The sequence below is a fragment of the Brachyistius frenatus genome, unplaced genomic scaffold (genome assembly GCF_029030835.1).
Source record: "Brachyistius frenatus isolate BFR_SWC_R1_liver_20210118 unplaced genomic scaffold, ASM2903083v1 Contig_202, whole genome shotgun sequence".
In the NCBI taxonomy this organism is placed as follows: domain Eukaryota; kingdom Metazoa; phylum Chordata; class Actinopteri; family Embiotocidae; genus Brachyistius; species Brachyistius frenatus.
This window is the reverse complement of record NW_027210801.1, coordinates 348,506-364,975: the sequence shown is the minus strand read 5'-3', so window position 1 is coordinate 364,975 and position 16,470 is coordinate 348,506. Positions and strand designations below refer to the sequence as shown.

At 41.4% G+C, this 16,470-nt stretch overlaps 1 protein-coding gene across 1 annotated transcript in view; it reads left to right on the top strand.

Moving 5' to 3' along the window:
* The window catches only part of LOC138632972 (GDNF family receptor alpha-4-like), a 65,392-nt gene that overhangs the window by 21,451 nt on the left and 27,471 nt on the right, over window positions 1-16,470 (top strand). Inside the window, exons 2-6 of the mRNA XM_069718915.1 lie at window positions 6,227-6,523; window positions 10,721-10,792; window positions 11,597-11,951; window positions 13,184-13,293; window positions 16,246-16,380. Of these exons, the coding sequence (XP_069575016.1) occupies window positions 6,227-6,523; window positions 10,721-10,792; window positions 11,597-11,951; window positions 13,184-13,293; window positions 16,246-16,380 (969 nt within the window). The remainder of the gene's footprint in view (window positions 1-6,226; window positions 6,524-10,720; window positions 10,793-11,596; window positions 11,952-13,183; window positions 13,294-16,245; window positions 16,381-16,470) is intronic.

Genomic DNA, 16,470 nt, shown 5'->3' with positions numbered 1-16,470 from the left:
GTATTGTGTTCTGGTAATAATGATAGGTTCTGTGCCTTCCAGTCTCCCTCACAGCAGGACACACACATAAAAGGGTCCCTCTCAGGGCAGCCGTGTGTGCACGTCTCTGTGTAGTTTTTTTGCGACTGTATGTGTGTGCCTGTGTGTGCATATCTTTGTGTGATTCTAAGAACACCATTTTGTTGCGGTGCATGCTGATTGTGCTTCATACTGTGCGTGTGTCCAACCCATCAAGGTTCACATCAGTGCGCTCACTGTCTCTGCCTCAATCGCTCTCACTCTCTCCTGCGGTCCCACCTCTTCTTTTTTCTTTTTTTTTTTGGCTATCTCTCCGTTTCCCTATTTCTCCTCCCTGTATGACATTTTTGCCATCCCAAGACAATTTCTATGGCCTTCTCCTGTGCATATCAGCTATTGGATTTTTACCAGGGGTGCCTCTCCGTTTATGCTATTGCAAATTAAAGCAGCTTCACTTCAGAAAACAACAGTCCTCCTTGGAGAAACTTTTGGTTCCACACAACAAAAATGCTGTCTGTAAATGATACATTGCAAATGAAAAGTAACTTAGCACATTATCTTTAACTGGTAGCTATGAATATCCTGACTTTTACTGTGTATTTTGTTACACATAGAAAACAAAGTTAGAGAAGAGGTGAACTGTGGGAAAGACAAGGGAAATAAGATGTTCTTCGTTGAAAGTTAGATGACTGGAAGCACGTGTGCCACGGTCCACTATGACCTGCATGAAGCCTGAATGACAGATGAGGACCAAACTAAATTTTGAAAAGGAGTGAATCGGCCCGTTATCATTCTCACTCTGGTGTGGTTTGTTTGGGATGTGCAATATTAGAATGAATTCAGAATTTAAACCCAAATTAAACCAAACACCTGTTTGCTTCCTTGACAGTTTCAATGATTAACAGTCTCCTGATCAATCTATGTAAGCCTAAAAGAGACCCACATTTTTTTTTATTATAGGAAAATACCTGTTTTCCATCCTCATGCTACCTGTTTTTTCCAAGTCCCAGGCTTAGCTGCAGTTAACTAATTATTGTCATAATCAGGGGTGTAGTGTTACTTGTTTAACTAGTGGAGTGGTTATATGCAGCCTGTTCTGGTTCTGTAGTAGGGGTGGGAGAAAAAAAGAATATCAACTTTATTGAACAGAAAATGTATTCTAAATATAGTATACTGGGATTCTTAATTTTACAATTTATTAAAAAAAAGTCATGAAAAATTACTGAATAGTAATTACACTCTTTTTTTAAATTGTAAAATTAATAAAATATTTAATTCCATATTTACAATGAGCTTGTGCAATAAAATGCAGCAGTTAGCCAGATGGATACCCTGTTTGTGTCAATGTGTGAACAAAGTAAATAAGAGAGCTGTAAGTTTGTTACAACTGCAGCCCCGAATTTGCTGAATTCCAGGTCGGAGTGAATAAATCCACACATTTACTAGTGCCGCTGACCGGTAAAGGTTTAACTCCCACTAAGAGCTAATTGTTTTCTGACTGTCTTTTGACTGGAAGTAGCAATGACATCAACACTTCTGGTCTGAGATGAGCCTGGTGCTTCAGAGTAAAAGCACCTAGTGTGTATGGTCGGATTAATTTCAGAGCAGTACCTCATTTAACTGAATTATAACAGTACTTCATTGAATTTGATACAAAACAGTACTTTATTTAAATTTGTAACAACAGACAGAATAAATCTATATTGGGCTGTGGCTTACTGACTTAAGTGGTTTCCTAATGAAATTATTGTTAGCATGGCTTTAAGACAGAGCTGAGGTCAGCATTGATGCTACTGACATAAATCTAATCTGTCTTTTGTGGTAGCCATTGTCAAGTCATGTGTGACGTGTTTGGGGAGGGGCCCGAGAAAAATATTAACAATACAAAATAGTATATCAGTGCTCATTTAAAAAAAGTAAATCATTGAACACAAGATTGAGAAAATTGTTCACAAATTTTGCAATAGGGGATCCAGCTCAATTTGTTTTGCCTTGGCCAGTTTCCGTTTTTCATGTGTTCAAGGACTTGTTTGCTTCTTATGATGAGCTTGTTTGCGTATGCAATGGACATGTTGTGCTTCTGTAGGCACTGGGACATAAGAGCCAGTGCATCAAGGATAATGTACATGATGGCCAAATCTCCAACAAACTGCTTGAAACACAATTTTCATTGGAAGCGATTATACATTTTGCTGTCACTGCTGGTTTTGGATTTAATTGACATCCCTTGACAGAAGTGTGTGCTCAGTCATTTAAATGTTTATCCACTCTGCAGCCACAGTACAGAATGAGCTGGCCACCAACCGTGTATCCGGAAACGTGCCCAATTTTGGTCAGTTCCCGATCACTGCAATCTATGATTTAGACATGGTCAGGTCACGATGCTTGGATATAGGTTAGAAATTCTCTGAGCCTCTCCAGACTTCTCCATTGCCTGCAAATTCAACCAAATCTGCTGGTGGTCAAAGCTCAGTCCAGGAGGTACCTCATAATTGTTTCAGCCTTTTAATCAAGGAGTTCCACCAGGTCCAGAAATACATGAGGATCGCTGATTTTACTGGACTTTAAGTAAACTATTAATGTGCATCTGTTACTTAGGGTGGTGGACTTGTCAATTATTATAGAGATTCTCCCTTTGATGCCTTTTATGTGGTTGCACATTTTTTTAGCGCATGTCCTTAGCAATGTGATCAATTATCTGTGCATCACTGTACCTTGAATGTAGGCCACTGCCAATCTCAACCCCATTTAGCAGCTGCACTTCTAGTAAATTCAAATGGTCGGAGTCAGGCATATCCATTTGGGCAATGAAGTGTGATGTTCAAAAGACAGTCATTGTAGTTGGTAATTATGTGCTAATTTTGTCACACATCTTTTCATCTCTAATTTCTCCTCTTTGGACTTGTTGAGGATTTGTTGCACACTAATGTGTGTCAATGACTGTTTGTGTTGAATGATTTTCTTTTGCAACGAACAAAACTGCGCATTGCAGTTGTCACCTAAATGGTAGGTGTGAGACGAGTACTCGACTGAAATGAGTATCTGGTACGAATAATGTACTTTTGACAAGAACGAGTATCATCCGAGTAAATGTGTCAATATCCGTGTTGATGAAGGTTTCTATCAGACACACATCGCCTCCTTGCTCTGCTGAGACACACTGTTGGTGTCCAGTGTCTACAGGCATTAACAACAACTTGCAACTCTTCTGGTTAATTTTTGGTATCGGCTCACTTCAATTAGGTTTGTATAAAATATCTTCATCCAAATTACTCAGAGAACTTTGCTCTTATCGGACAAAGTAGCAAGTTACAGCTCGTGAGTCACTACTTCTGCCAGATTGTTTTCCTTTTTTTACATTGGCTCACGGTTCCCTCCTTCCTTATTAAGATATCTTCACCCAGCTGGCCGCTTTCAGTGAATATATAGTGTAAGGCTGAATGCATATTTCGATGTCTGCATAAATCACCCATCATTCCACCATCAGTTTATTTAATAACACAATAAAACCAGGTTGACGATCAACCCCTGCCCCCCCCACACAAACACACATTATTTGCTGAACAAAATACAAAGTAAAGCATACTATTATTTAAATATTTATTTAATTTTTTATATGACTAGCCTCACATTTTCTCTCACTATAGCTCAACAATAACAATAAATACAGCATTTTTATTAAAAGAAAAAATAATTTTCTTACTTTTGTGATCAAAAACATTGCTCTGAAGTTCAATTCTGGGGCTGTTCTGTAAATAGTTTTTAATAAATAAAGAATTTAGCAATTTTTTATCAACCCATATCAATCTCAGGATTAAATGAACAACTTTCGGTCACTTCCCACCCACTGCTAATCTAAACACCGCCCACTTCTGAATTAAGCCCCACCCACCCAAGTACAGATACAGATAATTTAGCTGGTTTAACAGATGTAGATACAGATAATGCTGTACTCGCTCATCCACACTAAATGGGAAACGCTATAGGCCTATGATTGCCACTCCCTTGACAAAAAGACAATATCAGAGCCACCTCTGTGCAAGTTTTGCAATCTAATTTCCTGCCTTTTGTTTATTCCACCATATCTCCTCATTCCACACAGCTGATATCTTCATCTCTTCTGGTCTCTCCAGCTTCATCTCCAACTCTGCCTGTCTCTCCAGTCTGATCTTCAACCATCTCTCCAGCCTCATCTCCAACCATCTCTGTCTCTCCAGCCTCATCTCTAATGTTGTGTTGTGCAAAGCAAATGTTTGCCTTGCGATACTCGCACAAGTATGGCCGCTCATGTTAAATATTTTCAACTCGCGGGGACAATCGCGTCTTTGCATTGGCTTTATATGTAATCACTCTGCGGGAATAATTCACTTTGTGTTTAGTCTGAACACACAGTCACTCTGCCTGTCTTTTTCCAACCTCATCTCCTACTCGACCTGTCTCTCCAGCTTCATCTCCATAGCTGCCTGTATCTCCAGCCTCATCTACATATCTACCTGTCTGACCATCTCTGTCAGCCACAGATACATCCCTAGATGTATCCTCTTCTCCATTCTCTCCCTGTGGGATGATTGCCCTTTCTCACTCTGATGCCCTGTACCTCCCTCACTTGTGATACAATAGCATGTGAATTATTAGTGTATATATTTATAGGGTAGATCAATAAGTGCTGAGACTACTGCTCGTGCACGTGCACAGAACTGGAGAAAGATATAACCCGAATGAGTAATTAGTACAAATTTCTTCACTTGATCATCATCAGTTCCTGAGCCACACACGTTTTTGTGAGCAGCGGACCAGGTGCGTAGGCGGATGTTTTACGCACCTGGTATGACCTACGCTAGTTTTTATTGCCTGTATCGACTTTGATCTACAGCATGGTAAACATCCGACAGGAGCCTACATGGATGTCTGTTTACCTCTTATTGCTCTTTTCTCTTTAAATGCTTTTCTATGTAGCAACATTTTCACTTTGGTAAAAATTCACGTTGTCAATGCCATCAGCATGCTGATCCCTTCAGCAGCACACACCTTGGTATCTTGCTTGTATTACCACCAGTACATATACCGTTTCCGTGCTGGTTGAAGTTCATGAGGTTAACTGTAGTTTGCCACAAGTGATACAGATGTTTCCTAACAGCAGTACCATAAACTGACAGCCTGCTCTTTATCCCGTGGTATAGGAATTGATATGAGCCAGCCCAAACTATCAGCTTTTTCAAAAATATTTTTTTTTAGCCTGATCTTAAAAGTAGAGCCGGATAACTGCCTTCCCAACTTAAACAGGGAGCTGGTTTCACAGGAGAGGGGCCCAAAACCTGAAGGCTCTTCCTCCCATTCTACTTTTGAAAACACTAACGAGCCACAAGCAGACCAGCATTCTGAAAGCAAAGTGCTCTATGAGGATGATATGGTTCTATAAGCTTGGATAAGATGGAGCCTGCCCATGAAGAGGTTCCGGAGTCATCAGAAGAATAATTTTTTTAAGAGGTGTTCTGAAAAAGCTCAGGAAAAAAATATGATCTTATAGATAGTTGCACATGTGTGGTCATACCAGGGTTTAAACAGGAAATTTCATGACTAATTCTACCGTATCTCTGCCGTATAGATACTGTGAAAGCATGAAGAAATATACTTAGGCAGTATTCAGCAACTGCGCTGTTTGGAATTTCATGGGTGTATAATATCCGCTCTTAGCATGGCCCAATATTCAACCTTTTATGCCAAAGAAAACACAAAGCAGTTATTCCTTTGCGGCTATAGCAAGATACAAGACCCAAGAAAACAATTGGTTTGCCTGGTGTGCATCACTCACAAAGAGTCAGCCAATCAGAAGAGGGGGTATGTCATAACAGAAAAAAGATAAAGATAAAACACCAGAAAGGTGTCATATATGGGACTTTCAGCTCCCCAGTGACAATCATTCACCAGCCATTCAGCTCTGAGTATAGTCACAACACCAAACTTCTTGAACAAAATATTTTGCAGAGATGCACATGCTATACCAGGGCCAAGTCTCTCTTGACAGGTTGCTTGGTCAAATAATTGCTGGACTCCCAGTTGGCATATCTATTACAACCAATATGCTACAAGTTCATATGTTCCCACAATGTATCTGAACTTTACAGCTCCCTCTTTACCACTTTGGTCTTCTATTATCCCTCTGACTTGCCTAATATTTGGTCCGCCATCTCTTTTCTTCATCTCTTAGGTGTGTGGCCATCTTCAGCACCCATCCTTCCCCTCCCACCCTCCCCCACTGACTGTGTTGAAGCTCATCATGAATGCTTGGATGAACCCAGGTGCGAGGCGCTGTATCGAGGCCTGGAGTTGTGTGCGGCTGATGCAGCGGTGTCCCCCTTGAGGGAACAGGCAGCGTCTGAGTGCCTGGAGAGACAGGATGTTCTGCTGGCCAAACACCCCTCTTTGTTGTCCTGCAAGTGCCACCGTGGCTTCCGCAAGGAGGAGCAGTGCCTGCACATATATTGGAGGGTTCGCTTGCTGCCAGGTCAGTCAGGCCTCTAATGGGAAAGGAGTGTCGGGGCACGCATGCAAGCCTGCATGGTTGCTAAAACTGGGGTTCCTTCTAGTATTTTAGAAGACACACAATTTATTAAATTAGAAAAGCAGAATTGTGAAAAAATCTTCCTAATTAAGTAGCTCAGCAGCAATGCTGTAGTTCTGTCATGCCTATTAGCACCTTTCAGTTAATTGTTTTGCTCTTACAACCTAAAAATGTATTGCTTTGCTTCAGTGTTACTGCAGCTGAAAACAGAAAATCCCTCTGGAATTTTTGGGAGTTTTTTTTGTGATTGTTATAATCAAACATGCTTGATATTACAGCAGCTTCTCTCAAAAGTTGTGTGATATTGTGTGAATGTGATTTTTTTTTGCCAGTAAAACTACAGGAATTGGGAGAAGTTGCAAGTTAAGGGAAAAAAAACATGATAGTATGTTACATACTATCATGTTTTTTACTGCCTAATCATTAAAGAATCAGATCTAATCACTTCCATACAGTAATAAGCATACTGCACATCATAGCCATCACGGGATGCGGTTTGTTTTGATGATGAGGAGAAGTTGAAGAGCTTTGCTGGCTGTAAATGAGGATTTACTTTTTTTTTTTTTTTGACACAGCAGCTTTTGTTTCGAAAGGCTTACTTTGTGCCATAATGCCTTCCATTGAGTATGTTTAACCCATAGAGCCTGAGAGATGCACAGTGCGTATGTTTTTTCTTCTCAGTTGAATTTTTTTAGGAAGTATTCATCACAGTGAGGTGTGGCACATGTCAAATGAAAGGACATAACTTAATGCAGTACAATCGGACCAGTCAGCAGTACAATGGTAGAACCATAAAACATTAGAGTATTATAAAAAACATAGTTTGTTAAGTGCCCCAATATGACTTATGTTGTCATCATGAATTTAATTAAACATGTAAGAACAAGATGGTGGGTGTGTATAAATAAGTAAGTGGGTTAATTGATATTAAAAAAAAAAGTTAAAAAAAAGTCTAATCGTGAGTTGAGGTATTTTTTTTAATGCAACCCACAACAATATCTTATCTGTAGTTGTCTGTTCAAGCTGTTTTGGTTTATGGTTGATTAATCAGCCTGAGCGGAAGATTTCTGCCACTCCTCCTCAGCTTGTGCTTCAAGGAATGTGAGAAGTAATTGATTCATTTAGACTGACATATTCTTCCTGCTGCTCCCAGGTTTCTGTGAGAGAAAGTAAATCAATTTGGTGATCAGTTTTAAAATTATTAAATAACTCAGATTTAGATGCGACAGATCTAAACTGTCCATATTTAAAGGTCCTGTTTTTTGTTATTGCCAAGTTTTGTATTTATTTTTATTAGGTTTTTATGGATAACTTTTAGTTGGTTGGGGAGCAGAAACAATATCTGGGGTTTTGGGACTTTGGGGAGGGGGACTAAGAAGAGAAGCGTTTAAAACTGCAACTCCGGTCTTAACTTTGGATTGTCATGTTGTAGGGTTTTTGATAAACTGCCATATTTGTAGATGTCACAGCCACACCATCTAAAAAGGAATGATCTCCATCTCTCCCAGGGGTTTAGTGCTATTTGTTGAAATACTGGAGTACACATGTAACACACGTGCATGGGCACAAGCATGAGGACACACATAGGGGCGCAGAGCGCTTGTTTCTTGGGTGTAACCACTGTTCCTATGGTTGACAAGTCAATAATGTATATTTTGAATGCTTAAATTGAATAAATTCAACAAAAGAATTGTGCTATTTTCAACAGTTGTTCTGGATTACTAATTTTAATTGGCATTATCCCATTCCACAGCCTTTTTAAGAAACGTGCTTTATCTAATAAAACACTTGGGGCTTTAATTATTACAGGAAGTGAATGAATTAATACATCTTAAATTTAATTATAACAAATTAGACCATTCCATTTGTTTTGATTGGCTGCCCTGCATGATGTATGCTTTGGATCTTCAAACACTGAGAACATGTACATAAATTTCAACCTGCTGTAGAAACCTGTGAACACTTTATTTCCACACTTGTAAAGCCTAAACTAAAGGCTAGCTGACGTGCTAAGTCATGCTGCGCTCTCTTTCACTCTCCATGCATTTACATGCTGCTATTGTCAGTCAACTTTGCATCTTATCGCTCCCGTAGTTTGTGCTGTTTTCTTGCTGTCCTCTCTCTCCCATACCTTTCTGCAGGTATCTCTGGCTCTGGAGTTGCATGTTTCTAATCTAAAGGTTGGCCTCACCAACCTTTCCTGTGTTTATTGTTTGCTGTTGTTTTTTCTCTCCCCTGTCTCCTTCACTCTATCCAGTTCAGGCAGATTGCTGCTACATCTGGTTCTGTCGGAGGTTTCATCTTGTTAAAAGGGAGTTCTTCCTTCCCATTGTTGCATAGACAGTCAAAAGCACCTCATTCTAAACACACACACACACACACACACACACACACACACACACACACACACACACACACACACACACACACACACACACACACACACACACACACACACACACACACACACACACACACACACACACACACACACACACACAGTTAGAAAAAGCACATAAGGAGTGCTGGTTTGATGTGTGCATCAGTAAGTGAAGTAACACTGGCCACGAGACTCCTCCTCCCCTGTGGCCTATTAGTCAGCGGTCCATTAGTGTAATTACACAGTCTTCAGTTCCCAACGCTGCTAGGCTGCTCTAGCGTGTCATTACCATAAATATATAGCCTGGAATAGGATTTACATACATAAACACTTTTCATGCCATTACATTCTTGATTGAGTTTGTATTTTAGAATGTGCTTAAAAAATTTCCACGAACAAACAGCTTGTTCTCTCGTCAATCAAGGCTCTGCTAATAGGTTTTCACAACAGAAGAAAATCTTTAATATCATGGTAACTTTGAATTTGGCCGCCTACCAGTCTGATCTTATCCTTCATTTTGTCCACGTTCCTATGATTGAAATAACAGATGTATGTATAATTTTCCAATAATGGTTGTTTTATGGTGTTACATGCATATCATGCCCTCGGTCCAAATATATTCTCCAGACATGTTCTCTAATTACATGACCCTCTATATATATATATAATAGTAGGTTTTTAGAAGCCTCAGTTTGGTTTTGTGTTTGTGCGCTCATTTCAGGGTAAGTGATAAAAAATGTTGTCCTTGATATGGCCACGTGGGAATGGAGAACAATGAAGAGGCCTACATGTAAGACAAAGCCTGACCACAAAGAGACGGAGACTACAGATCCCCTCTGGTTTGGGGCTGAATACGCTGGTCTTCTATTGGGGGGGAAACCCCTAAGCTCAATACTATTCACACGACGCAGCCATAATATCACGAGCCTGTTAAATTCCAAGGCCACATCTTTTTCTCGCTTTTCACTGTGAAATGCTGTCGCTGAAAGGACAGGCACAACCAAGAATGTTTAAGCTTTTGTCTTTTCTAAGCCTATAGGCCACAGTCACTTGCTCGCTGGACGAGCCACGAGACTGTTGAGGAATCGCACCTTTACATTACCTGCTGGAGAAAGAAACAAAATAGTTGTTTCTTCATATCACCCAAGTCAACTATGCCGTTCTCCCTAACTGCCATACGGATATCAGCTGTGCTGTAATCTGCCAACCGTGACGGCCACGTCACCGCCTCCAGCCGAGATGGAACACAAAGAGAATTCCACACACTTATTGTGCCAAATCAATTCCCATGGGAAGTCTAAATAGTTATTGTGGTGTTCCCCATTTTGCCAAATTTTTTAACTGTTTGAAGAGGAGTTTTAGCCGTTTTCTATTTTCTTATATTTTATTTGGAAAGAGGACTTTTCAAAAATTATGAAATGATAGTCTAGCATTATAGTTTGGGCACTACATTATCACGTGATCCATATTTTCACATTTATAGGACCTACAACTGGATGTCACCTTATGTCAACTATGAAAAAAATAATGCTTTAACCTTTTCTGACTATTTCAATGCCTAATTCCAGATAACACTGATGTGTACATTTTAAAGGGAAGTTTCATTGGTGTTTTTCCATTTCAATTTTACTGTTTATCTCAATGTTTGTCTTAGATTTGTTCCTTCCAACCCACTGGTTTTCCTACTGTAAATGATCACCTATTTATTTGCCAATGTGTGTGTGTGTGTGTGTGTGTGTGTGTGTGTTCCTTTTGTCCAGGCGAGGACGAACTGGAAATATCGCCTTATGATGACACAATAGTGGATACTCGCATGGCCTCTCTAGTGGCAGGTAGAACACACACACACACACACACACACACACACACACACACACACACACACACACACACACACACACACACACACACACACACACACACACACACACACACACACACACACACACACATCACTCAGGCAGTTTTTGTTATGATTAGGCAGTTTAAGTCACTGTCCCTTAGGGGCTGGCTGTTAATGGGAGTACCGCATTTTTTAAAATGCCAGCAATGCGACGTTCAGCATTTTTTTCTAATTCAACTATGTTCAACGTTAGCCATCCAATCCTAGTGAAGGGGGGGCAGGACACATTTCACCTAATGTTATATCTGTTGCAACCTCTGCACACACCTCAGACAAATGGAGATGTTCTTTTGGCTGGTGGCCTCCTGGTAATTTCTGTCTTTCCTTGAAATGAAAGGTCCAATTTTCTGAGACAAGTCTTCAAATTGTGTCCTGCTCATACAAACATACTCTGCTTTGTGACTTTGTGACTTTGTGGCTTTGTGACTTTTAGCATTACTCTGTTTTTGTCAATAGTCTTTTCTGTTAAGAGCTGTTGGCTGCTAGTATGAACACTTTATGTTTTAGTCATAGTCAGGCTTGGCTTTCAGTGGAAGTTGGTGAAAAGAACCATTGCAGCTGCTATGATTTCCATGTTTATGTTATTATTTATATATAGTCTGTATACCCTGCTATGTAGCATATAATACTACTCTGTGTACAACATCTCCATGCACTCCTCAACACACATTCTCTATCTTTATATATCTATCTTTCTTGACTGATCCCATTTTTCCCGCATTCAACCCTCCAGCCTCATCTTTCATTCAACTGGATGCTGAGAACCAGTGCCTGAAAGCAGCACAGGACTGCGGCCTGTACGAGAAGTGCGGTTCCCTGCGATCAGAGTATGTATTGGCCTGCACCAAACGTGTTCCTGGGACCAACAGATGCAACCAGCACAAGTGCCACCGTGCGCTGCGTCGCTTCCTGGAGCGGGTGCCTGAGGAATACAGCCTGGGTGTCCTGTTTTGTCCCTGCACCAACACCCTGTGTGGTGAGAGGAGGAGGAAAACTATTGTACCCTCCTGTTCCTATCAGGATATGGACGGCCTGCAACCTAACTGCCTTCACCAGCAGAGCTTCTGCCGCCGAGATGACCTCTGCAGGTTAGACATGAAGCCCAGACTAATACTGTCAATTACATTTTTTAAATTGGCTATAAAATGGTATTATATGGAGTACATTGATTACATATCTATTGTAGATAGATAGATAGATATTGCGCTGATTTGCAATTTTCAGAGACCAAGGTGAACCTGGCTGCGCCGAGATAGCCTATACGGTGCAACAGGGTGTGTGTCATTGAAGATGTTCCAGTACACTGCAATTTGGGTGTCAATCTTTAGGGGAACTCACGTGTGTGCCTCCGCTAGCTAGGAGCAGGTCTAAGTGCAACGCAGAGGGCGGAGAGATATTTTTTTGGCTTCAGTGGGCAGAGCACACAAGAATAGACCTATCCAAAATCCAACAGATGTGTTTGGTGGATGTCCTAAGTATTTAATCCCACTGACATAAATAATTGGAACAAGATTTTTTTTTTTTATGCAACCTTCTGATTTAGTTGATTATATAAAAAAAAAACTAAGCTGATTTTTGTCTATTTCATTGAATCTGAATCGGGCAGTTGGCACACATCACGACACAGTAGCCAATCTCAGAGGTAACAATTCAAAAGCCTTTTCATCTACTCATCTGGAGTGACACACTGTGTCGTTTAAACTGAAAAAGGTTAGAGTAATTTTCAAACAGTATCTTAGGTCTTTTAATGAATGGGTTTGAATAAAATTTGGCACATTCAAAGAATTCATGCAGTTTATTCATTAACACCACAACATCAGTTATCTTTGGAGAATATTGCTCTTTATTGGTGTTGTGAAAAAATGAATTGCATTGGAGCTCTAAGTGTGTGTAAGAGAGAGAGAGAGAGAGAGAGAGAGAGAGAGAGAGAGAGAGAGAGAGAGAGAGAGAGAGAGAGAGAGAGAGAGAGAGAGAGAGAGAGAGAGAGAGAGAGAGAGAGAGAGAGAGAGAGAGAGAGAGAGAGAGAGAGAGAGAGAGAGAGAGAGAGAGAGAGAGAGAGAGAGAGAGAGAGAGAGAGAGAGAGAGAGAGAGAGAGAGAGAGAGAGAGAAGCTTACTATGCTTGATTTCACTGTATTGGATGAGTGTTCATCCTAATTCTTGGCTGTTTCTTTATATTCTTTAGCTGTCCCTACTTTATATCTATAAAGACGTTGGGAGATATTTTGAAACCTTTTTTAGTTACCCAAAATAAACTTCCACCCCAAATACCCTTCCCATCTTCAGTGTTTGATGTTAAATTGTTGTTTTTGTTGTTTTTAGGTCCAGACTAGCTGATTTCCTTAATAACTGCCAGCCATCTCTTCTGACGGCCAGCGGCTGTCTGAAAGACTCAGCAGGCCTCTGCCTCCGAGCCTACGCTGGACTCATAGGTACAAAATGCAAGGGCCTGGGAAAACTGGAAAAATGCATCAAATAGGCTGAATTATTAAGTTTTGTGTGATTGACATTTTAAAAAACCTATGTCAGATTTTTCCAAAATTTAGCTGACAGAGAGGTCTCAGGTGTTGAAAGATTTTGATCAAAATCTACAACCCTGGGACAGAGAAGTCTTTCTGCCTGCAAGATAAATTCCCCCCAAAACAAACACAAAATCCCAACTTTTTCAGGATTTGAAGGAACCCTTCAGTCCTTTCAGGGAAGGTCACAGAGTAATTTTGTTTGGCAGGCAGTGATTGCAGCAAAAGCATAAAAGCATTTGTGTGTTTTGCCAACAAGTAATTTTCTTTTAGTGTAGAAGCCAGTAGAACCTTCCAGTCTTTAAGAACATTGTTTCAAAGATGAAATCATTGAATAGAATAGATTAGATTATTTTAGATTTTATTAATCTCACAGTGGGGAAATTTAGTCATCAAAGCACCATGTACACAGTATGAACACATTTACAAATACGTATGAAATAAACAAAATAAGACAGATAAAAACAATTATAATTTTTGAAAACAATAAGAACAATAAAAGAATAAATACACACACAGACTATATACACAAAAACAAATAAAATAAAATAAAATAAAATAAAATAAAATAAAATAAAATAAAATAAAATAAAATAAAATAAAATAAAATAAAATAAAATAAAATAAAATAAAGATGAATAAATACAGCTTGGATGATGAATGGAAAGTGACAGGTGCTGTGGAATGAAATGACCAGTGCAACATTATTTTATTGTGTTGTTGAAAAGTCTGACTGCTGTCAGAACAAACAACCTGCAGTAGCGCTCCTTCCTTCACTGAGGTTGGAGGAGTCTGCCACTGAAAGAGCTGTTTAAAGCTCCTACAGTCTCATGGAGGGGATGAGAGGTGTTGTCCATGATCGACGTCAGCTTGGCTAACATCCTCCTCTCACCCACCTCCTCTATGGAGTCCAGTGGACTGTCCAGGACAGAGCTGCCTTTTGACCAGCTTGTTTATTTTCCTCCTGTCCCTCTCTGTACCTGCACAGCTCCAGCAGGGCACTGCATAAAAAATGGTAGACGCCACCACAAAGTCGTAAAATGTCCTCAGCAGAGTCCTGCAGACTCCGAAGGACCTCAGTCTTCTCAGCAGATGGAGTCGACTCCGGCCCTTCTTGAAGAGGACATTCGTGTTGTCTGACCGGTCCAGTTTATTGTTGAGGTGAACACCCAGGAATTTATAAGTGTCCACAATGTCAATGTCCAATCCCTGGATGTTCACCAGTGTAGTTGGTGTTGCTTTCCTGCGGAAATCAACCACCATCTACTTCATCTCGCTGCCGTTAATCCGGAGGTGATTGAGATCACACCAGTCGACGAAGTCAGTGATGACCTCCCTGTACTCCAGATCGTTCCCTTCTGATACACGTCCAACGATGGCTGTATCATCAGAGAGCTTCTGGATGTGGCAGAAGTCAGTGTTGTACCTGAAGTGTGAGGTGTACAGGGAGAACAGAAAGGGGGAGAGCACGGTGCTCTATGTGGCCCCCGTGCTGCAGACCACCACATCAGACTCACAGCTGTGAAGCCTCACATACTGCTGTCTGTTGGTGAGGTAGTTGATGGTCCATGCAGTCAGGCGGCCGTGCACTCCAGCTCCCTCCAGCTTCCTGCTTCCAGCAGTGATGGCTGTATGGTGTTGAAATTGCTGGAGAAGTCAAAGAACATGACCCTCACCATGCTACCAGTGTTCTCCAGGTAAGAGAGGGATTGGTGCAGCAGGTAGATCACTGCGTCGTCCACACCAACGCCTGCTCTGCAGGCGAACTGCAGGGGGTCCAGTGAAGTACTCACCACGGGTCTGAGGTAGCCTAGAACGATCCCAGAGGTTGGGACGTCGCCTGCACCGAGCTCTGGAGGGTGGAGGGGGTGCGGAATCAAACCTGTTGAAAAACAGGTTCAGTTCGTTGGCCCATGCCTGCTCTCCAGGTTCTAGGCCCCTCCCACCACCGCTGCTGAGGCCTGTGATGGTTTTAAGGCCTTTCCAGACCTCACGTGCGTTGTTCTGTTGGAGACGCTCCTTCAGTAGCAGTCCTTCCCTTTCGTTATCTCCCTTTTAGCTCCTTCTGCACCCTCCTCACCTCCTCTCTGTCCCCAGATCTGAAGACCCTCTTCTTCTCGTTCAGCGGGGCCATCAGCTATGGGGTCATCCAGGGCTTGTTGTTTGAGAAACACTGCACCTTCTTCGTGGGCACGGTGTTCTCCACACAGAATGACATGTAATCCGTGATGCAGTGGGTCAAACTGTCAAAGTCCTTCCCGTGAGGCCAACATAGCACGTCCCAGTCAGTGGTGGTGAAGCAGTCCCTCAGTGCCTCACTGGCCTCCTCAGACCATCTTCTCTGGGGGGTTGTTTGTTCACCACAAGTATGACAGCTCTTCCATCTTATTTGGGAGAGATCTTACATTCCCAATAATAATGGAATAGATGGTTTATAACGTCTATTCCTCTGCCGGTGTTTAACTCCAGCTCTGCCGCCACGCTTCCTCCTCCTTAATTCCTTGGGGATCTGAGGTCTTTCTTCAGGGAGTATCCGAGAGTCGCGCAGCACCAACAGCTGTTCCCGAGTGTAAACAATGGAGCCATGGCCGAACGACGAAGAAGTCAAGGAGAAGTCCACAAACAAGCAAAAACAGAAAAACTAATCTCACTAGTTGTACATCCATAGACGCAGATGAGCAACGGAGACTAGTGCGGTAAAGCACATGAAAAAACACACAAATAAACTTAAAGAAAAGAAAGAAAGCGAAAGCTGCTGTGACTAGCTGCCACTCACACGGTGCGATCTTACTCAAAAACACATAGAACTTTGTCTTTTCCAAAGCTAAGATTCTGTCAAGAACCTTTGACCCTTCTGACCCTCAGGTACCATCATGACGCCCAACTACATTAGCAACAGCTCTGCAGATGTGTCTCTGTGGTGCAACTGTGAAGGCAGCGGCAACCAGTGGCAAGACTGTCAGAGACTGCAGCGGCTCTTCACCCACAACACCTGCCTACGTGAGTCTACACTATCTATACATGCAGTCCTGGTCACAATTATTTACTCTCATGTCAAGTATTTAATCCAGAAAATCATCACAAATATAT